Source organism: Hyperoodon ampullatus (genome assembly GCF_949752795.1).
Source record: "Hyperoodon ampullatus genome assembly, chromosome: 10".
Lineage (NCBI taxonomy): Eukaryota > Metazoa > Chordata > Mammalia > Artiodactyla > Ziphiidae > Hyperoodon > Hyperoodon ampullatus.
The window spans coordinates 75,693,059-75,715,012 of NC_136923.1; the positions used below are offsets into that span (position 1 = coordinate 75,693,059).

A 21,954-nucleotide genomic window follows, 5' to 3' on the forward strand; every position below is an offset into this window, starting at 1 on the left:
AATATAGCAATCAGAGAAAACCTTTTTAAAAGTGGCAGGAAACTAAGATGCTAGTACTGCTTTACCTGTCAGTGTCGCACATAAGTCTCAAACCCTATGGAATCATATGCAGGGTTTAAAGTCCAAAAATTAAAGAAAAAGGAAAACAAAACAAACTGAAATGGAAATTGTCATCAGTCATGCCCAGGGAAGAATCCCTACCTAGGGTTTCCACCAGGTGACCAGGTTTCAAATGGACATGACATGTATTATGTACATATGCTTTCCAGAGAGGGCATGTGAGGGAACATGGGGGACTATACACATAGAATCTAAACGGTGTGTCCAGGCTGCCCTGCACACCTCAAAAATGTACAACTCAGGTGCAAATGTTCCATCAGGCTGTCTGGTGCAGAAAGCACAAAGCAGGCGATAAAAGAGGGCTTGTACTCGGCTAAGGGGATGCCCCCAGCAAAGCCCCTTTCAAGCTGCAGCGTCTTCATAAGTTGGCACTGCCCTGTTTAAAGGGCACAGTGCACAGTTACCAAAAGGTTTGTTTTTTTTGCTTTAAATACCAAAACTACAAAAATCAGTTTATAAACTGTTTTTCCAAAACAACCACCAAAACAAAACAATCCCCCGAATCAAAGCAAAACAAAATACTGTCAAAAGTGTTAATCACCCTTCTCCTAAAACTAAAGCCATCCACACACACAGCCATGTGACTGGGAAGAGAAAGGGGGCTTGCTCTACTTGGTGACCACATGGCCAGAAGGTTCCCAAGGGTAGCAATGGTTTATTATTTGAGAACCATGGAGTGGGTAACAGCCGTTCATCCTTTTCCCCCTTCTTTCCAGACCAAGAGGAAACATTTCAGATTAAGCTGGAAGAGCTCTCTGAGTTTTAAGATATATTTGTAACCCTTCATGGTTTGAGCCTCCCCAACTTTGCCTACCTCCTCTTCTATGGGTTTGTGACATCTTTTTCAATAAATTGTGCAAATCAGAGCCCTTCTACGTAAAGGCATTTAGTAGTCCATGATCAATGCAGATTGTCACACACTCTGTCCTGGTTTGTGGGTACTAACCTGAATAAGGTATTGCTTTGCATATATTGTCCATGGGAAGGAGGCTCCATTTCAATTGCTTTCCCAGAAACCTTGTCAGGTTCAGAGCTGAGGCACCAGCCTTTTGGTGGTTTTCTGCCCCTCCCTGTTCCCACTCCCCCGCCAAGGTATCTGTCTTTAAGGGTGCCGATCCAGAGACAGCTTGGGTTCTCCAGATAATACTCAAAGGGCAAGCTTTGGGAACAGCCAGAAACACAAACCAAACCACTGCCCTCGTTTGCCTGAATGGGAACTGCTAGCTCTAGGGTTTGGCCGCTCAGCCGCTCGGAAACTTAGTAAGCAAAGCCTTCGGCATAGGGGAGGCTGCTGCAGCGGTCCACATCCAGGAGATAAGCAGGGTTGTCTTCAAAGTGGGTCAGTGGCAGGGTGTCCTCCTCGCTGAGGTGGCACTCAGACTCCGCTTTCAGGAACGGACATTGGTTGTCGGGGAAGGCCATGGAGAAAAGGGCATCGGGGTCGCAGACAAACTTGTAGACGTATCGTTCCCCAGCCACCTTCTGCATGATGCCCTTTTCATAGTAATAGCGTAGAGATCGGCTGAGCTTGTCGTAGTTCATGGCTGGCCGGTTCTTCTGAATGCCCCAACGCTGAGCGACCTCCTCCGGTTCTATCAGCTTGAACTCCATGCCTCGGCCTGTCTAGGCAATGAAGTGGGCGTTGGCTGGGTCGTCAAGAAGGGTAACCAGGAACTGCCACAGCTGAAGGGAACCTCGTCTCTGGTAAGGGGGCCCCTCCCGATACATGGTGGGCTCTTGTTTGACTTTGCCTTCCAGTCTCTCAGGAACAACACAGGTGTCATCAAAGTACAACTGGGGATCCTTCTCATATGAAAAACCTTCATGGCTACTGGAGAAGTAGCCCCCTCTCATGTAGGACGACTGGCAGTTAGGCACTTCTGAATCAATGCAGTAATCCCGGGGCTCCTGCTTGATTCCCATTGGTGACTGGAATCCATGTGCTGGGGGGCCCGGCATGCCTGGGACCCCATGTTCATAGAGTGGGTCATGGTATTCTTGTTTGAATCCCTGAGGGGGTGGGGGAGGTGCAGGGACGATAGGTTCTGACATTTGCCGGTGGTAATTGGGGCGATTATCTCCAGGAACTCCTGACTGAGGGGGGAAAGGGTGGTAGGGTTCAGACAGTTGTCTCTGAAATCTCTGTTCTGATGGATACTGGTTTTCAGGCACCATCTTTGGCATCTGCAGGGGCTGATGTGGCGGCCGGGGGACCGCAAAGGTTTGCTGCTGTGGTCCAGGTTCTGGAAGTGAATGAGGGCTGGGGGTGGGGCCCACACCTGGTACTGGGCCAGCTGCAGGGGCATGTGCCGAGGTGGGCAGAGTTGCCTGAGGCGGGGGAAAGAGGGAATTCTGATGGGTAGGTGACAGGGGGGTGGTAGGAGGGGTTAATGGCTTGAACCCAGAGGGAGGCTTCCTATCATAGGCACAATAGTTGTAGAGGCACTTTTCTCCATAATTAGCACCGAGAGCCTGTTCATGGCTACAGGACGACAGCTCAGAGGAGGGGCTGTGCAGCTCCCATTTGATCTTGGTTGGAGGTGGGGCATGAAGCACCAAGTTATCAGACTGAAAATCTGGGACAAACTGTTCGTCATCAGGAACTTGTGCTTCAGCTAACCAAGCCTCTTGAAGTTGACTGAGATCCTGAAACAACTCTTCAGAATCATGAGCCAGATCTGTGTCCAAAAACTTCCTCTTTCTGTCAATCACAGGCCGCCCTCTACTCTCCTCTGACCGAGATTTCCCTGGGACCATAAAAGGGACTTGTTGATCATAAAAACCATCCATGGTGCTTCCAATGTCTCTAATGTCACTTTGGAAGGTCTCAGCATTGAGTAATTTCTAGGGGGGGAAGGGGTCCTCCTGAGGCAGCGGCTCTCCTCCCCTTTCAGCGGCCCTGGGGCGCAGGCGCGCTCACGCACGCGCGCACCGGGCCTGAGCGCCTAGGCTAATGGCTGGGCCGAACCGCTCCGGGGACGCTGAACCGCTCCGCGCACCAGCCGCTGGACTCTCAGAAGTGATGTATCTTTATGTCTCACACAATCTTATAAAGTAGGTACTCAGGTTAAGTTTTACCATATGCTATGCTAATATAATATATACCAATTATCTTAAAATTTACATTTATCTAGCATTTTACTATTTACGAATATTCACCTTTATCATGTCCTTTAATCTTCTTAACCACTCTGGGACTCAGCAGGACCTATATTATGACTCACATTACAGATGGAGAGAGAGGCTCGTGGACTTGTCCTCATGGCTGGGGGGCGAGGGTTCTTCCCCCCATACCAAAGGCAGTGAGCACTGTGATTCTCCAAGGAACATTTTACAAACAGGGATGGTTTTAGTTTTAGTGTCACGCTACATTTTAGAAATGTTGGCAGACTATCAAATTATTAAACTTTTAATGAAGTTTAAAACTTACAATAATACTGGCATGAACACAGCGAAATTTGAACTCTCACAAATTGCTGGTGGGAGAGTAAACTGGCATAGCCTTTTAGAATGCATTTGGGCAATACATACCAGAGGTCTTAAGATGTTTTAGAGGAAAAAGAAAACTGCTACTGGGATTTCTGGGCCACAGGCTACACTTCCCTCCACTGTGACCTCAGATCCTTTGCTGCAGTTGGGCCTGTTTCCTCCCTGTCTTCTGAGTGCCTGGAGCCATGGCTCATCTCTCCCCCATGTGCAGAATCTCCCTGCCTCTTCCTTCTCCTTCCTGCCTCTTTTCCTTCAGACTCTGAATCCTAGGGCTGTGAAGGCCTCACTGAATTCCCACCTCCCCTGTTTCCCAACCTTTCGCATTAGCTTCTCATTCTGACGTGCCTCTCCCTCTTTCCCAATCTGGTTATCTTCCAAAGCTTCTCCACCACATATTCTGCTGGAGACAACTGTTTATTTCATATAGTTTATACTTCAAAATTAATATTGTTCTCCAAATTAAAATTAAATGATAAACTTTTTCAAACGATGCCTATCCCCTTACTCACCCCATAGAATTTAAGTAACATTTCCAGAAATAACAACAAAACAAATAAAGTGATAAGAGATTCATTGAAATGATTTTCTTAGAATAATATACCTTGATCTATAATAAACAGAAAATATTTTCTACAGAAATTAGTTGTAAGATTATTTGTTTGTGAAAATTCTTCTTCATAATTAGGCAAATATTTTCATTTCCTTGTTTGAATTTACCTTTGATTTAGAAAACTATTTTCTTTTAAATTAAAAAAAAAGTTGACTTCTTTTATAAATGAATTAACCAAATTTTTGATATAATTTTTTGGTAAGCTTTTGCTACCATTATTCACAATAATCAATAGTTCATACCAAGTAACTTGTGGATAGCACAATTTAAAATTGATTTCTTTTCCTCCAAAGACCTTGGTTTATTCTTGATTTGAGAAACTTCTGTCATTCTCTTTTTGGTTCATCTTGTATCTTCTCATTATCATTCGATCATTAAATAGAATCACTTTAACTGTTTTTAGTCAGCATTCCCACCATGTGTTTGACGGTGATTGCAAGGTCAAATTTGATATCTATTTCATCAAGATGTTCTTTCTTTGGGTAGATCCAGAAAATATCATAAGTAACCTTCAAATTGTTCCAAAGAATGTCACTGTTATTTGCAGAGTCGTGACCACAACTTCCAGTAACAAATTCAAAAGACTATGCATTGCGCAAAGCGTAAAAAAATACTATGGGCATTTTTCCAAAATTCTGTCATGTATACCTTTTTCCTTTACTAGCTGTGTTAATACCATTATGATGGCCTTGCCCTTGATATGTTTTTAAATTATTTAAATAAAATAAAGATTTCTATTTTAATCTTTTGAAAATTTAATGGAATCATTATATTTGTTATTAAGATAAATATATTTGCAATTTGAATGTTTAATGCCCATCTAGTTGCCAATATAAAGAATGACTACTAAACTTCATGCACTTATTATCTAGACCTACAAATATAACAACGAATTTAAGAGTAATATGAGTCATACTGTTTTTCAGCCAACACACGCAACCATTGTAGATACTGTTTTAATTTATGAGTATATACTGAATCTTGAACTAGAACGTGAAGAGAAGAAGGATTTGATGAGTTAATTTGCCTTTTCTCTTATTAAAAGCTTCTGCAGCTCAAATCCTCCTCTTACTCCGACTTAAGCAATATCCCCCCAAGACTCTGGCAGCAGCACAATCCACAGACCTTCATGGCATTCAGCAGCAGCTGCCGTTTTTGGGGGTGGGGAGAGTGAAAAATATATATAACAAAAAATTTGCCTTTTTAACCAGTTTTAAAGGCACAATTCAGTGGCATTAATTATATTTACAGCATTGTACAACTATCACCACTATTTCCCCAAATTTTTCATCACTCCAAACAAAAGCTCTGTACCCATTAAACAATAATTCTCCCTCTCCTCCACCCCTGGAAACTTCTAATCTACTTTCTGTCTCTATGAATTTGCCTTTTCTAGATATCTCACATAAATGAAACCATATAATATATGTCCTTTTGTGTCTGGTTTATTTCACTTAGCATGTTTCCAAGGTTCATCCATGTGGTAGCATGGATCAGCACTTCATTCCTTTACATGGCTGAATGATAGTCCACTGTATGCATAGACCACATTTGTCTCATCCATTAGCGCTTGCCTTTTGATTAAGGGCATGGTATGGAGAAGGGGGCCTGAGCAGTGTTTGTGATAGGAGGTTCTCCACACAATGTGGGGTTTAAGGCAGCAGGCCTTCCCACCAGGGTTTAGGAGAGTACTGCTACCCCCCAAAAATCACTGATGGAGATTCTTAATTAATCCAGCTGTATATTTCCCTCTGAATTCCTAAAGCACCTGCAATCAATGAAGTAAAGTGTAATATTTATCTACAGAGTTACTGTTGCCCTTCCCCACCCCCACCTGAACTTCAAGCTCTCTTTCTATTCCCAGGCGTTGGTGCTGGTAGTTAACAGAGAAGGAAGTGAAGACTGGTTCTCAGCCTGCCCGTTCCCGCACTAGGTGATGGCACTCAGGAGATGTTCATTTTTTTCCTTCCTCTCTTCACCAGTGTCTAACATGGCACTAACCACATTACCAGGAATTCAAAACTATAGCTGATTAATCAATTAAATGGAAAATGATTTCTTCCTAACAAAATATGTGAATTACTCATGACTTTTATTCTTCCCTGCCCATCAGGGGAACTGATCTCCCTGCCCGGTGAGAAAAGTTGAACAAACATACCCGTCAGGAAAAAGACAGAGGATGCAGAGAACTGGTTTTCCTAATTATATGTGGGAGGGGTGATTTCTTTTCCTTCCCAAGTCTTATCTCCATCTGCCTTTGGAGCAGAATCACCATCCTTCCAGCTGACAGTGTACATCAGGACATATACTCCTTTGTGCTATTCTTCCTTTGTTACAATCCTGAGAATTCTATTTCTCCCAAAGCAGAATCGCAGCATCCCTGTGGGTGTCTGCTTTTCTTTGGCATAAAAAGAAAGATGAATCCTCCTCCAGTGAGGAAACGTGAGGCTTCATCTTCAAACTGTAGCTGTCCAGTGATTTTCTTTAGTCTTCTAGCACAAAATATTATCTGCTGGGAATGTATTTCTTAATGGGGCGAGAGAAAAGCTGCTCACTAAGAAAGCAGACAACTACAGTCTGTGTGGGAACCTGACATATTTCATGGTAGCATGCGAAGCTGTTATCCAATGAGAAAACAGTTCTCCCAAATTTGAAAACAAGATGTCTAGACTCTTCCTAATTGATGGCCATGCATAAAAATGTATCATAAAAATGTGTCTGAAACCGTACAGGAGCATACACTAACAAAGGCACTTTTATCAAAAACGTTAGGTTGTGTCTATGGGAATTCATAATCATCTAACAAACAGATGTATCTTAATATACAAATAATTCTGTTATTTTGGGTTCTTCACATCTTATTTTCCGAGTGGTTATTTCTGGTGCCTATAATTTTTCAGCCAAAAGCTTCCTGAATGGAGAGCGATGTTTCATGCCACCTCTACCAGGGTATAGTTTCATATTTATAATTGTTGTTATTAAAAAAAACCAACCTATTCACTATCAACTTTAGTCCTCCTTAAATGTTATCAGTTTAATAGCTCATAAAATAGCCATACCAGTAAAATCTGACTTCATCTACAAAACAGAATTTTCTATAACAAGGCCACTTCTAGAGCCCAATAATTGGGCATTGCTTTCCTGGATATATATATATATATATATATATATATATATATATATATATATATATACATATATATATATATATATATGTGTATATATATATATATATATATATATAAATCTTGCCATCAAGAACAATTATGTAGGGTTTCCCTGGTGGCGCAGTGCTTAAGAATCCGCCTGCCAATGCAGGGGACACAGGTTTGAGCCCTGGTCCGGGAGGATCCCACATGCCACGGAGCAACTGGGCCTGTGCGCCACGGCTGCTGAGCCTGTGCTCTAGAGCCCCTGTTCCGCAACAAAGAGAAGCCACCACAATGAGAAGCCCACACACAGCAACAAAGAGCAGCCCCCACTCTCCACAACTAGAGAAAGCCCGCATGCAGCAACGAAGACCCAATGCAGCCAAAAATAATAAATTAAAAAAAATAACATATATGTAAACAAGATTAGTTTCTGTGATAAAAAATAACAACTGTGAGGATTGGATGTTTTATATATATTATCTAATTTCCTAAAGCCACTCTGCAAAATGATGGAAGAGTGATGTTAAAAGATAATCCTTGGGCTTCCCTGGTGGTGCAGTGGTTGAGAATCTGCCTGCCAATGCAGGGGACATGGGTTCGAGCCCTGGTCTGGGAAGATCCCACATGCCGCGGAGCAGCTAGCCCTGTGAGCCACAATTACTGAGCCTGCGCGTCTGGAGCCTGTGCTCCGCAACAAGAGAGGCCGCGATAATGAGAGGCCCGCGCACCGTGATGAGGAGTGGCCCCCACTTGCCGCAACTAGAGAAAGCCCTCGCACAGAAACGAAGACCCAACACAGCCATAAATAAATAAATAAAATTAAAAAAAAAAAAGATAATCCTTGCAGCCTTACAACCGATAGCAAAATTCCTTCTTATTGGTTGAGTATGTGGAGCTTTGTTCCTCATTGCTGATCAAGGTGCAGAGTGCAAAGGTCAATCAATTAAACAGGTATATGTTAGCTCTGATTATGGCTCCAACATGATGCTAGGAGCTGAGCTTCATACTTTGCCAATACCTAAGAATTCTTCAATATGATTGGTACATAACTACCCATTGAACAAATTAATTTTAAAATAGATTCTGCTGATGAGATAACTTGGGCATTATTTTGCCTTAGATTCCAGAGGAATCAATGATTAATGCTGGATAGTAATAATGAAGCAACCATATCATTCTTTTTACTGCCCTGCAGTGATCTATAAACTGTTTAATCAAAGGTAGTGGAGTATCCACATTTATAGGGTATACCAAGTTCAGGGGGGCCTAAAACTGATCAGGGAGATTAAGATTGGACTTTGTCCATTGGAAGGTTGTTCTCTCTTCAGACCATCATTTCGTCCATCTGTCCATCCATTCATCCTTCTTTTATGTTGAGCTCCAATTAAGCAAAAAGCATTGTACTTTACTGAGGGAGATACAAGATGGTTAAAATATGGTCCCTTGGTCTGCTGGGGATAGGTCCTCAGTAGGTTTTGATCAGACTGGGAAATACAAAGTATCTTGGAGGAAAGTAGGTCAAAGTTTAGAATTTGGCTCTAAAGGAGAAAACATTTCAGAGAGAGTCAAGGAAATAAGAAAGAGATGGGACTTGACTCTTTCTACCATGCCCTGAATCACCAGGAGCTCCCTGGGCTTAGATCTTTCCAAGTCTGGAAAGGTTTCCTCCTCTAGACCCCAACCCCTAAAAGTATGGGTGTACAGAAGCTGTCTCGAGATTAAAGTGGAGACAGTGACAAAATTCTTCCAAGCAAGTGTGAGAAATACTGCTACCAAAATTAGAAAGGGCCTCAGAGAGTTTGTTCATATAATATAGTATTTCTCTTTCCATGATGGAGAAATAAAAATTTTCAATTTAAGTTGGAAGAAAAGTGTGTAAGGATTAGATACTGGAATAACCTGGGAAATAGAGATTTCACAGCTAAATATTTAGGAGGTTTTTGGAAACAGTATAAATTCTCATTTATCTTGAATAACTTAAGTAAGATCCTACTGAAATGGACTGAGAGAACACACCAAGACCATACTAGTTACTAAACCTAAAGTATCATCACCAAACAATTTTGTTGAATTATGAATCCTTTCACCTAGATATCTGAAGTCAAATCTTCACATGGGTACAAAAAATATTTTTAAGAGAAGTCAGTGACTCTCCTAGTAGAAGTTTAGGAATCAGTGAAAGCAGGAGTAGGAACTTTTCTAGGTAAGGGTCCTTCCCTGATCCTCAAGTTGGAAACATAATTAAAATCAGTTTGCAATGTACTATATATTTGATTCTTTCCTTTCAATCTAAATCTTCCAACCTCTCTAAGCTCTCATTCCTGGAAAAGCTTTTGGCAGTCACTTTTTGCAACCCACAATTTCTGTAGCTTTTCATCTTTTTACCATACTCTTTCTGCATCTAAGCCTCACTTCCCATATGTGGTCAGTAATGCCACCACCACCGGAAGTAAAATGGTCCTCAGCATGGGCCTGTTTGCCCACACAAGGGCAGCAATATGGGGCAGGAAAGGAGTCCAGCGGTCATGAATCTCAAGGTACTCTGAAACTATAAAGAACACGTTATTACCCATTTTATACATGTGAAACTGGACACAAAAACAGTAGGAATTCTCTGAAGGCTACAAAGAAAGCCAATCAGTGGGTGTGGGTCTCCACCCCAAACTCACATATCAGATTGGGCCTCCCTCTGCAGTTCTCAGAAGGGCACTGTTGGGAAACTAGCCTTGTCATCTCTACTCGAGTTTTGTTCAGATGATAATCATTTTAAAAGAAAACACTGTGTTTGCATTTTCATGTTCTATATTTTAGGCACAGTGCTAGGAGCTTTCAAGTGTTATTACTAAATATTGATATTTGCTAAAAATCGCTTATTTTTTACAAATGATTAAACTGAGGCTCAGGCAAGTCATCTGACTCTAGCCATCAAAGACAGTAGAATGTTAAATAGTGATTTACATGAAACAGTATCAGTGAAATTTTTGGTTCATTTAAAACAATCTTTTAATATTTATTTATTTAGGATACTAATAATCATGCTATCTTCTAGGTTGTTGTAATGATTAAATGATATCATACATTTAACACCCTTAGAAGACAATCTTTTAATTTATATTTTAAAAATAAATTTATTTATTTATTTTTGGCGGCGTTGGGTCTTCGTTGCTGTGCGTGGGCTTTCTCTAGCTGTGGCGAGCAGGGGCTACTCTTCGTTGCGGTGTGCGGGCTTCTCATTGCTGTGGCTTCTCTTGTTGCAGAGCACAGGCTCTAGGCGCGCGGGCTTCAGTAGTTGTGGCTCGCGGGCTCTAGAGCGCAGGCTCAGTAGTTGTGGTGCACAGGCTTAAGTTGCTCTATGGCATGTGGGGTCTTCCCGGACTAGGGCTTGAACCCGTGTCCCCTGCACTGGCAGGGTGAATCTTAACCACTGCACCACCGGGGAAGTCCCAAGACAATCTTTTTAAATGAGACTATATATATGTGTATGTGTATACATACACATACATATATATAAATTACACCTATCTAAAACACTATATATACACACATGTATATTTTTTAATCAAAGCGACATGTTAATGGAAATACATTGCTCACATATCTGGTGCTGATTTCTTAACAACCGTAGTCCCCCATGTCTCTGAAAAGCATGCCAGGAGGATGACTGACTAAGCTGTGCAAATGTGACTGACACACTCCTGAGACATCTTTCACCTTGGCAGAACACAGGGAGCCCCGCACAAAGTTTTAGAAGTATAAATGAAGACTCCTGAGTGTTTTGGAATATATACCTCCAGGCCTGGTGGGACCACAGCAAAGTAGCCTAGAAGCTCTATCCTTTGCTTCCAGTAGTTTGTGAACTATGACACTGAGATCTGTGTAATCCAAGTATTTGAAATGCTTCCACATCATTTCAAGTACAATCATGAAATTTAAAAATACTCCCCTATCACCACATGGAACAGAAAAAGAGCAGCTCTTTGCAAAGCTTTTTTAAGTGAGCTATTTGCATGTCTAAAAGCTATTTTAAAAATTCTATCAGTATTGCTTTGCTCTGTCAGCACAGTACTGGCTTCCTAGTCAGCAAATTCACCATAAGTATTAAGGTTACCCCCTGTGGTGATAGCTGGTAGCCTGCAAGATCAAGTTAAACGGCATGGTCAGTGACCAAAGAACTCCTGGAAAATTAGTTCAAAATGATGCATCATTTTGTCAAACATTCTTAAGAATTAGCTTTTCAGGATGTCTCTTCAGAAACATGAAACCCCTCGAAACCACTGCCACAAATAGCCAACATTTAAAATAACTGCCAAGCCACCTGCTTTTCTCCAGGAAACATCATAAAACTCACAAGTTAGCAAAAGACTTTACAAAGTCTCAGTCTTTCTGATGAAGTTTACTTATTTTGTTTGAGAGACTTTATTTCCTCTTTTCGGAGCAATGAAAAGTCCTCACATCAGATTCAGTTCAAGGCACAGACTTATGTGTAAAAGAAGGTCTCAGAACAGAAGGGGATGCTAAAGAACACTTCTTTGTCACTTTGGTCTTGGCACAGTGTTTCAGATGGTATTCATTTGGAATAAAGAGATCGACGACATAACATGCCCAATCCTCCTCTATAAGTGGCTTTGCTAGAAGTGGGTAAGGGCAGAAAAACATAAATTCATCTGTCTGTAGGCAACCCAAAACATACCGACTCGTCTTGGAGTAATTTAACCAGTAAGATGATTTAGAGGACAGTTCAGTGGCACCATTTTTGGAAAGTAAAAGCTTAGCAGAAGGAACATAAATCAAAGGTGACTGGCAGGTAAAGGATATATGCAGCAATCAGCCAAACCACGTGCACACTGGCACAAATTCAATAAGATCATTTATAAAATTTTTAAGTCAGGAGTACACAAAAGGGGGTCTGGTGCTAACTAAATCCACAGATAGCTTACATGCCACTGAAATAAACACTTCCAGATGCGGGTGTACAAAAACCTTTCACAGAAAGAAATGTTTTCTTTCATAAATCTGAAGGAGGGAGTCATGGCAGGGAAGGGTAGAAAGTCTGAAATTGAGACTGTGCTTCTTACAGATGGACGTGTTGTTGAGGAGGGAGTGTAGGGTGAGGATGAACTGCGCACAGCGCGTCTCCATTTAGAAGCCTCGCTACCATCAGTAAGACTGGATTTCTGTTAAAACAAGGGAAAAATGCTAATGACATATCATTTCATCAGTCCTCCAAAATCTGGTGACTGAGTCAGTGTTGCTCCCATTACTTCCCTTAGAGTTTCTTTTTTGGGGGTGGGGGTGGGGAAGAGATACTGGGTTCACACAGAGATGAAAGCCACTAATCAAAGTTTAGAAAAAAGATGCTTTGGAACTTACACCAGCACAAAGCTATTGGAGGCATGGCTTTAATGATGAAAATATTTGCAAAATCTGGCTAGCTTAGAGTCATCTTTCAGGAATGCGTGACCAAATTCATTAATGGATTAGAAAGTCAATTTGCTCATCCAAACAGCATAATAATTTGTGGGACTTTCTGGTCATATATCTAAACACTCCCAGAAGTTCAAACAGAAAGCTAGAATGTCTGTGTTTGTTTCCTTTTTTAGGTTCAGGTGAACTACGCATTGAGCTTTCCCCCCTTCCCCCAAGGAAATTTCCCCCTTGAAATTAGTTTTCTTGTTGAATCTTTAAACTTCATGCAAGTTCTCTGTAAGCATCTGAGTAATGAATTTATTCTTGAGACTACTTCTAATTATCTGTTTTATGCATTGACCCAAATGACCAACTTGTCATCTATTATTCGTCTTTCGTTCAGGATCTTGTTCTACTTTTTCTTTAAGCCAAGTATCTCTTGAATACATTCCGTCTTCTCTGGTCTCAACGTCACTGCCTCAGCAGAGGCTTTTCTGCCCTCTTGCCTGCAATACTGCAGCGGTCACCCGACTGATCACTCTGCCGATTACATCTCCTAACTCCAGTCCCTCCTCCAACCCATCAGCTGAGTTATTTTTTTAGAATACAAATTTGTTCATATCAATCCCTTGTTCAAAAACTCTAAAATCGCTCCTTGAAGGCTGTATCCGTTGTTTAAAAAGAAATTTTCCAAACTAAATCTTACTGAAAACTCAATATTTATCAGAGATAAAAATTGATCTGTATTAATTAGGGAAAACTCTTTATTATTTTGCAGAATACCTGTAAAATAAGTCAGGGTTTCTGCAGAGCACGGTTAGATAACTGCTGGCCTGCGTCATGAAGGCCATGTGACTCGAAGTCCCTCTCACACTGTCATCAGCCTCCCTTTGACGTTTCTCCTCCTCTCGATGGACTCCTCGGTTCCTCACCTTGGCCCAAACAGCCATTCTGCTTTCCTACATTTTCCCCCCGATTTTATTCCTGCTCTTCTTTCTGCCTGAATTATTTTTTTGCAATTCTCACTCATTTCCCTCACCTCTGTCTCATAAACTCAGTTCAAATGTTAGTGATCTGAGGAAGCTTCCTTGACTTCCTCAGACAGATCTCGGTCTCCGCTGCGCCAGAAGCACTGTGTCCCGCACCCCCGCAGTTATAGTGCCAACCACACGGCAGTGCTTATATACACATCTCCTTCACTAGACTGGAACACCCAGCTACTCATCTCCATTTCCCATAGCCCCCTTTCAACAGATTTCTAAAACAACGCCTGGCAATTGTTCATTGAATTAATCAACGGAGATACCAGAGCTGTAAGGATCTTAGGCCACGTACGGATGTCACTACTGGTCCTTCCACTTCTAAATCAGGTCTACTTCAATCTTACCAATGAAGATTCTGCCAAATGGACTGTCATTACCTAGTCCAAACTCAGAAAGCAAGTGCTATCCTTTGTATGTGAAGGGTGCCTCCATCCTCTCAGGAAGGCACGTACTTTGAATTGTTTCTCGGCAGTTGCAGGTGACAGATTGACTTAGAGCAGTACAGTCTTGCCCTGCCTCCTTATTCATTTTTTTCTCTTAATCATTTGTGAGCTGGTTGTGTGGGTGAAAGATACTGCGCCACCAAAAACGGAAGTGTTGTTAGTTTACCCACATGAGGATCAATCCCTAATGCTGTCTTCTTTAGACAGTGGCTTCAGAGAAAAGCACAGTGTGGAGCCTAGGCTGGTTTTCTTCCTCCTCTCCTCTCCTCTCCTCTCTTTTTTCTCCTCTTTTCCCCCACCATCCCCTCCCCCCCTTTTTTTAAACACCAAAAGTTTGCTTCAATGACCAATGTGGTCAACTATAACTTATTTACTTATTAGGCTCTTACCTAATTAGTCCAGAATATGGGAGTGGGTGTTTTAGGTTAGATTAGGAATGTAGAATTAAATCGGAGCCAGAAATATAGTCTCTAACTTCTCTCCTGGAAACTATAAAATCTGCACAAGTGTTTGAATTGGAATCGACAGGAACCTGTAGGCCAGGCTGTGAGCTTCAGGAGCCAGAGAGGTAACTCAGATACTCCTTCCCTGGTATTCCCAGCAGCAGCACAGCTGCCCAACTGTCACCTTGAATGCACCTGGGCCAATTCAGACACTGACACTGGGCTCTGCCCTAGTGACCTCTGAGAACTAATCAGCCAAAATATTTCCAGATCTGGAGAACCTACTCCACATTTTGGGTATATGCCCAGAACTGCAAATGCACTCCAATCAGGTGGGAGAGCCTATCCAGGTGCCAGGGCAAGAATTAACATCTGACTGACATATGGGCTATGAATTTTCTCTTCTCACAGCTTGGGGTCATGCAGAGGTGGTGTGTGGGAGTGGAATATTTGATCTGCACATACATAGCCTAGGGGATTTGGTTTAAATCAAATCATAATTAAAACACCAGTCAGGAAAACAAGGCATAATTATTTTTTTCCTGCGTTTTTTTTTTTTCCTACCTTGGATACAGCCTTAAATATATATTGGGCACAATAACAGCTAGGTATCAGTTTCGTTTTTGGAAGGTGTAAACTTTCCACTTAAAACAATCCACTTATTATGTTGTAGGATTAACTCTGCAACTACATCAGTAAATTAAATGACAGTTCAATGATTATTTTTGTGTGACTGAAGTGTATAACGCTATTTAAGAAATCATCAAAAAGTAAATCAACTCCAGTTCAACAGGCTCTCCTCATGGCTGTTTGGAGGGAATTTCTGTCACACTGTCAATAAAACAGTACGCAAATGTTTCACTTAAACAAAACATGCTTATGACGGTTAGATGTTTCTGGCAATGGTTAATAAAGAATCTATCCCAATAAAACCATTGTGTTCTTTTCTAATATTCATCTAGTTTAGATATAAAATGTTAATTGAAAAATTTTAATGGTATTTTTGCTAGGTGAACCTGACCAATGTAATGTATTGAGTTTATGTCTAACTCAGTGTTTACAATCTTATTTATAGACTTAAAAGGAAAATTTCTTGCCATTTGCAGAGCATAATTTTTAAGTTTAGAAATATCTCAGCTTAGTTTAGTTCCTCCCAACTAATCTTCTTGCTGCTTTCATGAATTTGTGAGTTAAAAGAGTCCTGTGATTTTTTTTTTTTTTAAGAAAAAACAATTTCCTTTCGGGAGTCACTCAAAATATTTTTCTATTCTATCTTCATTCCCTCAGAAGACTGCAAAAACCTAGAAACCATAATAACACATTCAAATCTCAAGATGTGGTCCTTTTAGAATATTCTGCTCAAAAAGTTTCTCTTAGTTGTCAACTACTCCTTTCCTTGTACTCATGTTCAAATTCCTCTGTTCTCCACGATACAGCCTGCCGTTAACAATGAATAGAAATATGTTACCTTCTTGAACAACTTCAAATTCATGTCCCCCATTAGAGAACACTGACTTGCTCCTTTTCAAATTATATTCCTGAAAATTCTAGGACTCTCTGCAGGACTTTTAGGGGCCTCACAGACGTTTGACGAGAATGTCCATTTCCAATTTTTTGTGCTACTCGAAATAAAGGTTCTGTCATCTTGTGTTTTATATTGAACTTCCTGTAAATGTTTTGTTGTTTAGGAAATGATGTTTTGGAATTCTGGCCTGTTAGTTTTGTTTTTTGGTATTTAAAGCAGCCCAAATAAATCCTCTATGTAAAACTGTGCAAGTGAGTACGTCACCTTAGAGTGTATAGCCCATGCTGAACTGAATGTGAGGTCCTTACTGCTGATATAAAAGTGAAGGCAGAAAAAAGCAAAATGTGTTTGAATAGTCCCTATTTACTGAAGAGACAAACCAGCTGTTAATAACATCATAATTTTAAAAAATGGAACTGGATAACTCTTTGTAAACAAATTCACTGTCCCAATTTAAGGTGTTGCTGCAGAAAGTTCAAATGACGTAAGATCTCTCTTCCCTTCTCCCTGCATTCTGCCTGATGATTAAAAAACATTAACAGTTTTACAATGTAACATGATTATGCCAACACAGAATTATGATGCTGTGCTTACAACAGCAGAAAAAAATATCAGTAATGAATTCAGCAAATTTGGATTCCACAGGCAAAGCAAAATAAACATGACCCTGAAACTTTAAACAAGTATTTTTCAGGGAAGGATTTTCAGGTGACTGAGATTTTCTTTATGACATCTTTGAATAGCTTATAGTGTTTTTACGATACCTTAAAAATATTTCCAGAAAACCATGAAGAATTATATACTGGATAAGAAATCCATATATTGATGCCCTTTAAACATTATCAGTTTAAAAATGTGAGCACTTGTTAGATACTGTTAGTGAAACAACTTTTGAGCAAAAAATTCTTACTATTTCTCTTTTGAGCCAAGACTATTGGAGGTCTGTGTAGATCGTTATTAAAAACTGCTACATCTGTGAATGAAAACGTCTCAAATAAAGAGAAGCGTGTAAATAAAATAAAATATGGAAATAAAGTGGATATTGTGATGAATATAACATTACATCATAACTTTGATTTTCAAACACCTTCACTATTCTTATTGAATGAGATTTTAAGAGTGGATCTTCTACATACAGAGTTGCTGGAATATTTGATAAAGAAACCCTTCTCTTATGGAGGTTTAATACCTCTTGCAACACTTGTCTTCTACGCAATGTAGTTTAGGAAATGCTATCTCACATTTTCAGGATAAGACTGCTTAAACAGTTAAGAATAGAGGCCAGTATGCAAAGACGGAGTTTAATTAGTGAGAATTCATTGAAGCCTGTGGTCCCAGTTAACCACAGAGTATTTAGCTCCTGTCCACAGATAGAGCTCTGGTACTTACAATGTAACCTTAAGCTGGTTACTTGATTTTTCTCTAAATATCCGTTTTCTCATCTACAAAGTGGGGATAACAACACTCATCTTGCTGTGTTATAAGAATAACACAATGCAGGTGAAAAGTTTCTTTAAAAATATTATAAAAGTTATTATTTGATCACCCAACACTTTTCTTGGATTCTAATGATTTTCTCTCCCAATTTCTTCTAATGTTTTTATTACCACATTTCAAACATTTTCTCCCTAATTCTTAATTGAACACTGTGTTAGTTGAACCATATAAAATTTCTGATACTCAACTGTTTATAATCTAGGGAAGCTGTTATTTTATATAATTCGACAGAATACGTTTTGTAATTGTAATTTCCGTCTCACCTTATTTTAAAATTAAAAACAATTAAATTAAAATATTTACATTTTTTTTCTAGAGAAGGCCCACTTTTAGGTTATTCTTATATGATAAATATACCACGTTAATTTTTTTTCTGAGAACCAGTGGCCCATTAACTATGAAAAAGTAATCGGTTCCAACCTATAACGACAGACTTAGTACTTCCAAAAAATTTATTGAGAAATTCTTACTTCCAGTAAAAAACAAAATTCTTAAAAAATATTTAAGAATTCGTACCCAGTTTCTACTTGGTATTTACATTTGAAGAGTACTCTAATATTTTGTGACATTTAATTTTCCAGGTTGAACACATAAAATGCAGACAAAATCTAATACACTCAAGACCTAAGAATTATTCATGAATGTGAAATTCTAGATCAAAATAGTCAAAGCAATCTGCTATGCCACTTTTGTTTTTAAAAGTTTAATGTGAGGGATTCTTAAAGGAAATTTTTTTATTTTGATCCTTATTTGTCTATTGTGAACACTTCTGAAGGACCAATGATATGAGAGCATCCCTAGCACCCCTAATAGACATATATACATCAAGCTAAACGGCCACAGTGGAAGAGCAGTCAGCTGAGAGTCAGGAGGCTGGATTCCAGGGTCAGCCCCGGCATTCACTTACAAGGTGCCACTGGGTACAAGGCAAAGCATCTCTGAGACTGAGTTTAACTGATTTTCTCAAGTCTTAGCCAGCTTTAAAATACTTAGCCAGCTGTCTCACAATTTAATACAGTTGAGTGGATTTTGAAGCCACTCACTTTTAGGGATGCATTTAAGGTACCATTTAGATGAATGACCATCCTTAAATGAGAAATTTTATTGTTTTGCTATTCTACTTCAATAGAAAGACACCTGATAATATGTAAGCTTGGGGGGGGGTGTGAGATATTTTCCTACTGTGAATATCACTCAGGAGAAACTAAAATATATTTAGGCATTACACACGGGATTATGTCATCCCATTTGGTGTACACAGTTTGCTTTCTCTGGCTTTCAAAATTATAGACCTGGTTTTCTATCAGCCATTTCCAGCACTTCTCGCTGAGCGCTGGGATTGGGCTTCAGAGTAGGTAACCATGGGCACCACCCACTGCTTGTACACAGCAAGGATCTAGATAAAACACATGTCTGACCATCTTTTTCATGATAGACAACACAGTCCACTGGGTTACTCTTTGGGGGTATTTTCTCTGAGAGAAAAAACAAAATGCTCTAACTATAAAAGTCTACTTCATTCTCAAAATTTTTAAATGCTTTTTCCTTCTAGACCCACATAATTATAAGAATTAAAAAAAAAACCATTGCCAAAAGCATTTGAATTTTTAGGCTGCAAGAAAATACTCTTCAGTTAAATAATTAAATTCAATTAAAACAATTAAATACCAGTTAACTGTCTAATAGGACAATTCATTTAAAGCTTTCGCTAAACTTTTTTTTTTAGGCCCTGAAGCTCTTTTTAATGTAAGTTTTATTTTATCCTTTATTTTTCTATATTTTCTTAATTTTCTAACATCCTAGCATTACTTTCATAATCAGTAAAATGAGGAAATTTTAAAAACTGAAAAAAATGAGGCTAGTAATAATTAATGTTTAAAAAATTATCACCAACTTTGATATACACATCAGTCTCTGAAAACATTTTTTGGTAACTTACACAAATATATAAACTCACATAAACTGAATTTGATGCAGCTTTATATATCTGAGGCCATGCGGTTTGTTCCTTAGATTTCTATTTCACAGGAGCTAGTATGCAAAAATCGAGTGGAAACTATGTACACTCAGTTACTGAGACCTTATTTTTTAACGTGACAGTGGTGATAAAAAAAATCCATTAAAGTTCCTCAACCACGATTCATTCAAAAAGTGAAAATGAACATTAATTTATTCTCAGGAACAATAATCTTTAAATAGTATTTAAGTTTTAATGGTATAAATTATAAGTCTGTAAAGAAATCACATTATAATTCGAGTTTTAGTTTCTTCTAGCATTACAAAGTGAGGCCTCTGTGTTTGTTTGTATGTCTGTGTGGTTGGTGGTGGGGGGAATGGTTTCTACTTTAGTCCGTTTGTATCCTTATCTGAAACCTTTTAGAAAATATACTACAGCTACTCGTGCTATGATGACTTCCACTATTATTAATATAATACATTAAGAGCTTACCACTCAAGTTCATAGTATTCGTTGGATTCTATCATGAGGTATGTTCTATTCTACCAGAGAGAGGTTAAGAAACTTCCTTACGCTACTTTGCTAGTAGGTGCAGAGCTGGGATCTGAATCTGGGCAATTTGGCTCTAGAATCAAGTCTTAATCACCACACAATATAACCGCACGTAATGCCAACTACGATGAGTAAAAGGACAAGATAAGATGACAAGCATCAAAATGACTTAGGACACCCCCAGTTTGCATAAGTACTCTAAAGTAATGACTACACATCACAGACTGAAGCGATTTTCAGAATTATTTAGGAAAAAATAAATAATAAGCAAAAGGTAAACTAGTCTCTTTAAATGTTCTTTAGCATGTGTATATGGAAGATCAGGAATACAGGGGTGGGAACAGTTGCAAAAAAATCTAATGAATAGCTTAATGTCAGGAGAATTACTTTAATCTTCTAGGTATGATACTCTCTTCTGATCTTCTGCATAGGATTAAGAATAAATAACAACACAGAAAAGAAAGAAGTCATCGATTAAAACCAACATGCCAAAGTCAGCATAGTTATAATTGGTTGAGTGGGGATGGGTAGTTTATAAGTGTCTCCATAGCCCTCATATGAGTGGCAGGAAACTGATGTTTCCACCATGAGGCCCCTTCTCTCTCCACTCCAGCAGCTACTCAGTGCAAAGCATTGTTTGTACTCTTTTCTCCCCTCCACCTAATGTGGCTTTAATTATTCCTTTCTTCTGTCATTTCAACTAATTCCCAAGGGGAAGAACTCACTTACAATTCTTTATACAATGAATTGTATTCCTGAATTTGATCATCGGAAGTCATACAGTAGAAGACAGAATGATGCCTCACCAAAAGCAAATTTTTCTTGGTTTATTGATTGATGTTGGAATTCAGTTTCCATGTAACCTACTGGTTCAGTCATTTTTTTTTTTTTTTTTTTTTTTTTTTCTTTTTGCGGTACGCGGGCCTCTCACTGTTGTGGCCTCTCCCCTTGCGGAGCACAGGCTCCGGACGCGCAGGCTCAGCGGCCATGGCTCACGGGCCCAGCCGCTCCGCGGCATGTGGGATCTTCCCAGACCGGGGCACGAACCCATGTCCCCTGCATCGGCAGGAGGACTCTCAACCACTGCGCCACCAGGGAAGCCCATGGTTCAGTCATTTTAATTCTCCAAATCAATTTCAAATTATTGGGAATTAGCTATATATCAATCGAGTTATGGATATTCTAAATTAGACATCTCATTTATATATACATTAGACAAGCACTTGAGATTTAGAATGAAATGCTGCAAAGACAAAATCTCTATGTTTCAAAAATGTAAACTAGTTGTTCATGGCCATTTTAGTTTACAAAGGAAATTTTATACTGGAGGTAAGTTAGCTCAGCCTTTCTGTATAAAATTCAGTCTCAGTCTATGATTGCTATAGACACAGCCCACATGCCTCCTCTCAGGAGCCGCAGCTCAAAGCCTAGGAAGCAAAGTGTCCCCAGTGCAGCATAAAGTATCATCTCAGGGAGTGGGCACCAGGGAACTCAGCATCAGCATCTCCCCAGCATCAGGAGCACCTCCTTTAAGCACTGAAGGTAGGAGGGATCCAGGACAGGTGTTCACACTGTTAATATACACAGTCTGCAAATCTATTCTACTTTAAAGAGAATTTTTAACTTTAAAAGGCAGATTTAAGTATTGTAATATATACCAAGAAACTGTGTCTGCCTGATCCTACTACTCATGACATAAAATGGAGTAGGTATATTC

At 39.6% G+C, this 21,954-nt stretch overlaps 2 protein-coding genes across 5 annotated transcripts in view; both read right to left on the reverse strand.

The window, feature by feature from the left end:
• Nucleotides 1–21,954, reverse strand: part of SUPT3H (SPT3 homolog, SAGA and STAGA complex component) — a gene marked incomplete at its 5' end in the record, with an annotated part of 435,851 nt that overhangs the window by 61,333 nt on the left and 352,564 nt on the right. The window lies entirely within an intron of this gene.
• LOC307059368 (ETS translocation variant 5-like) lies at nt 1,378–2,978 on the reverse strand (the record flags this gene model as incomplete). The annotated part of the gene is given in 2 exon segments (XM_079713272.1): nt 1,378–1,743; nt 1,747–2,978. Coding segments are annotated over 2 exon segments (1,530 nt in total). The 5' UTR covers nt 2,911–2,978.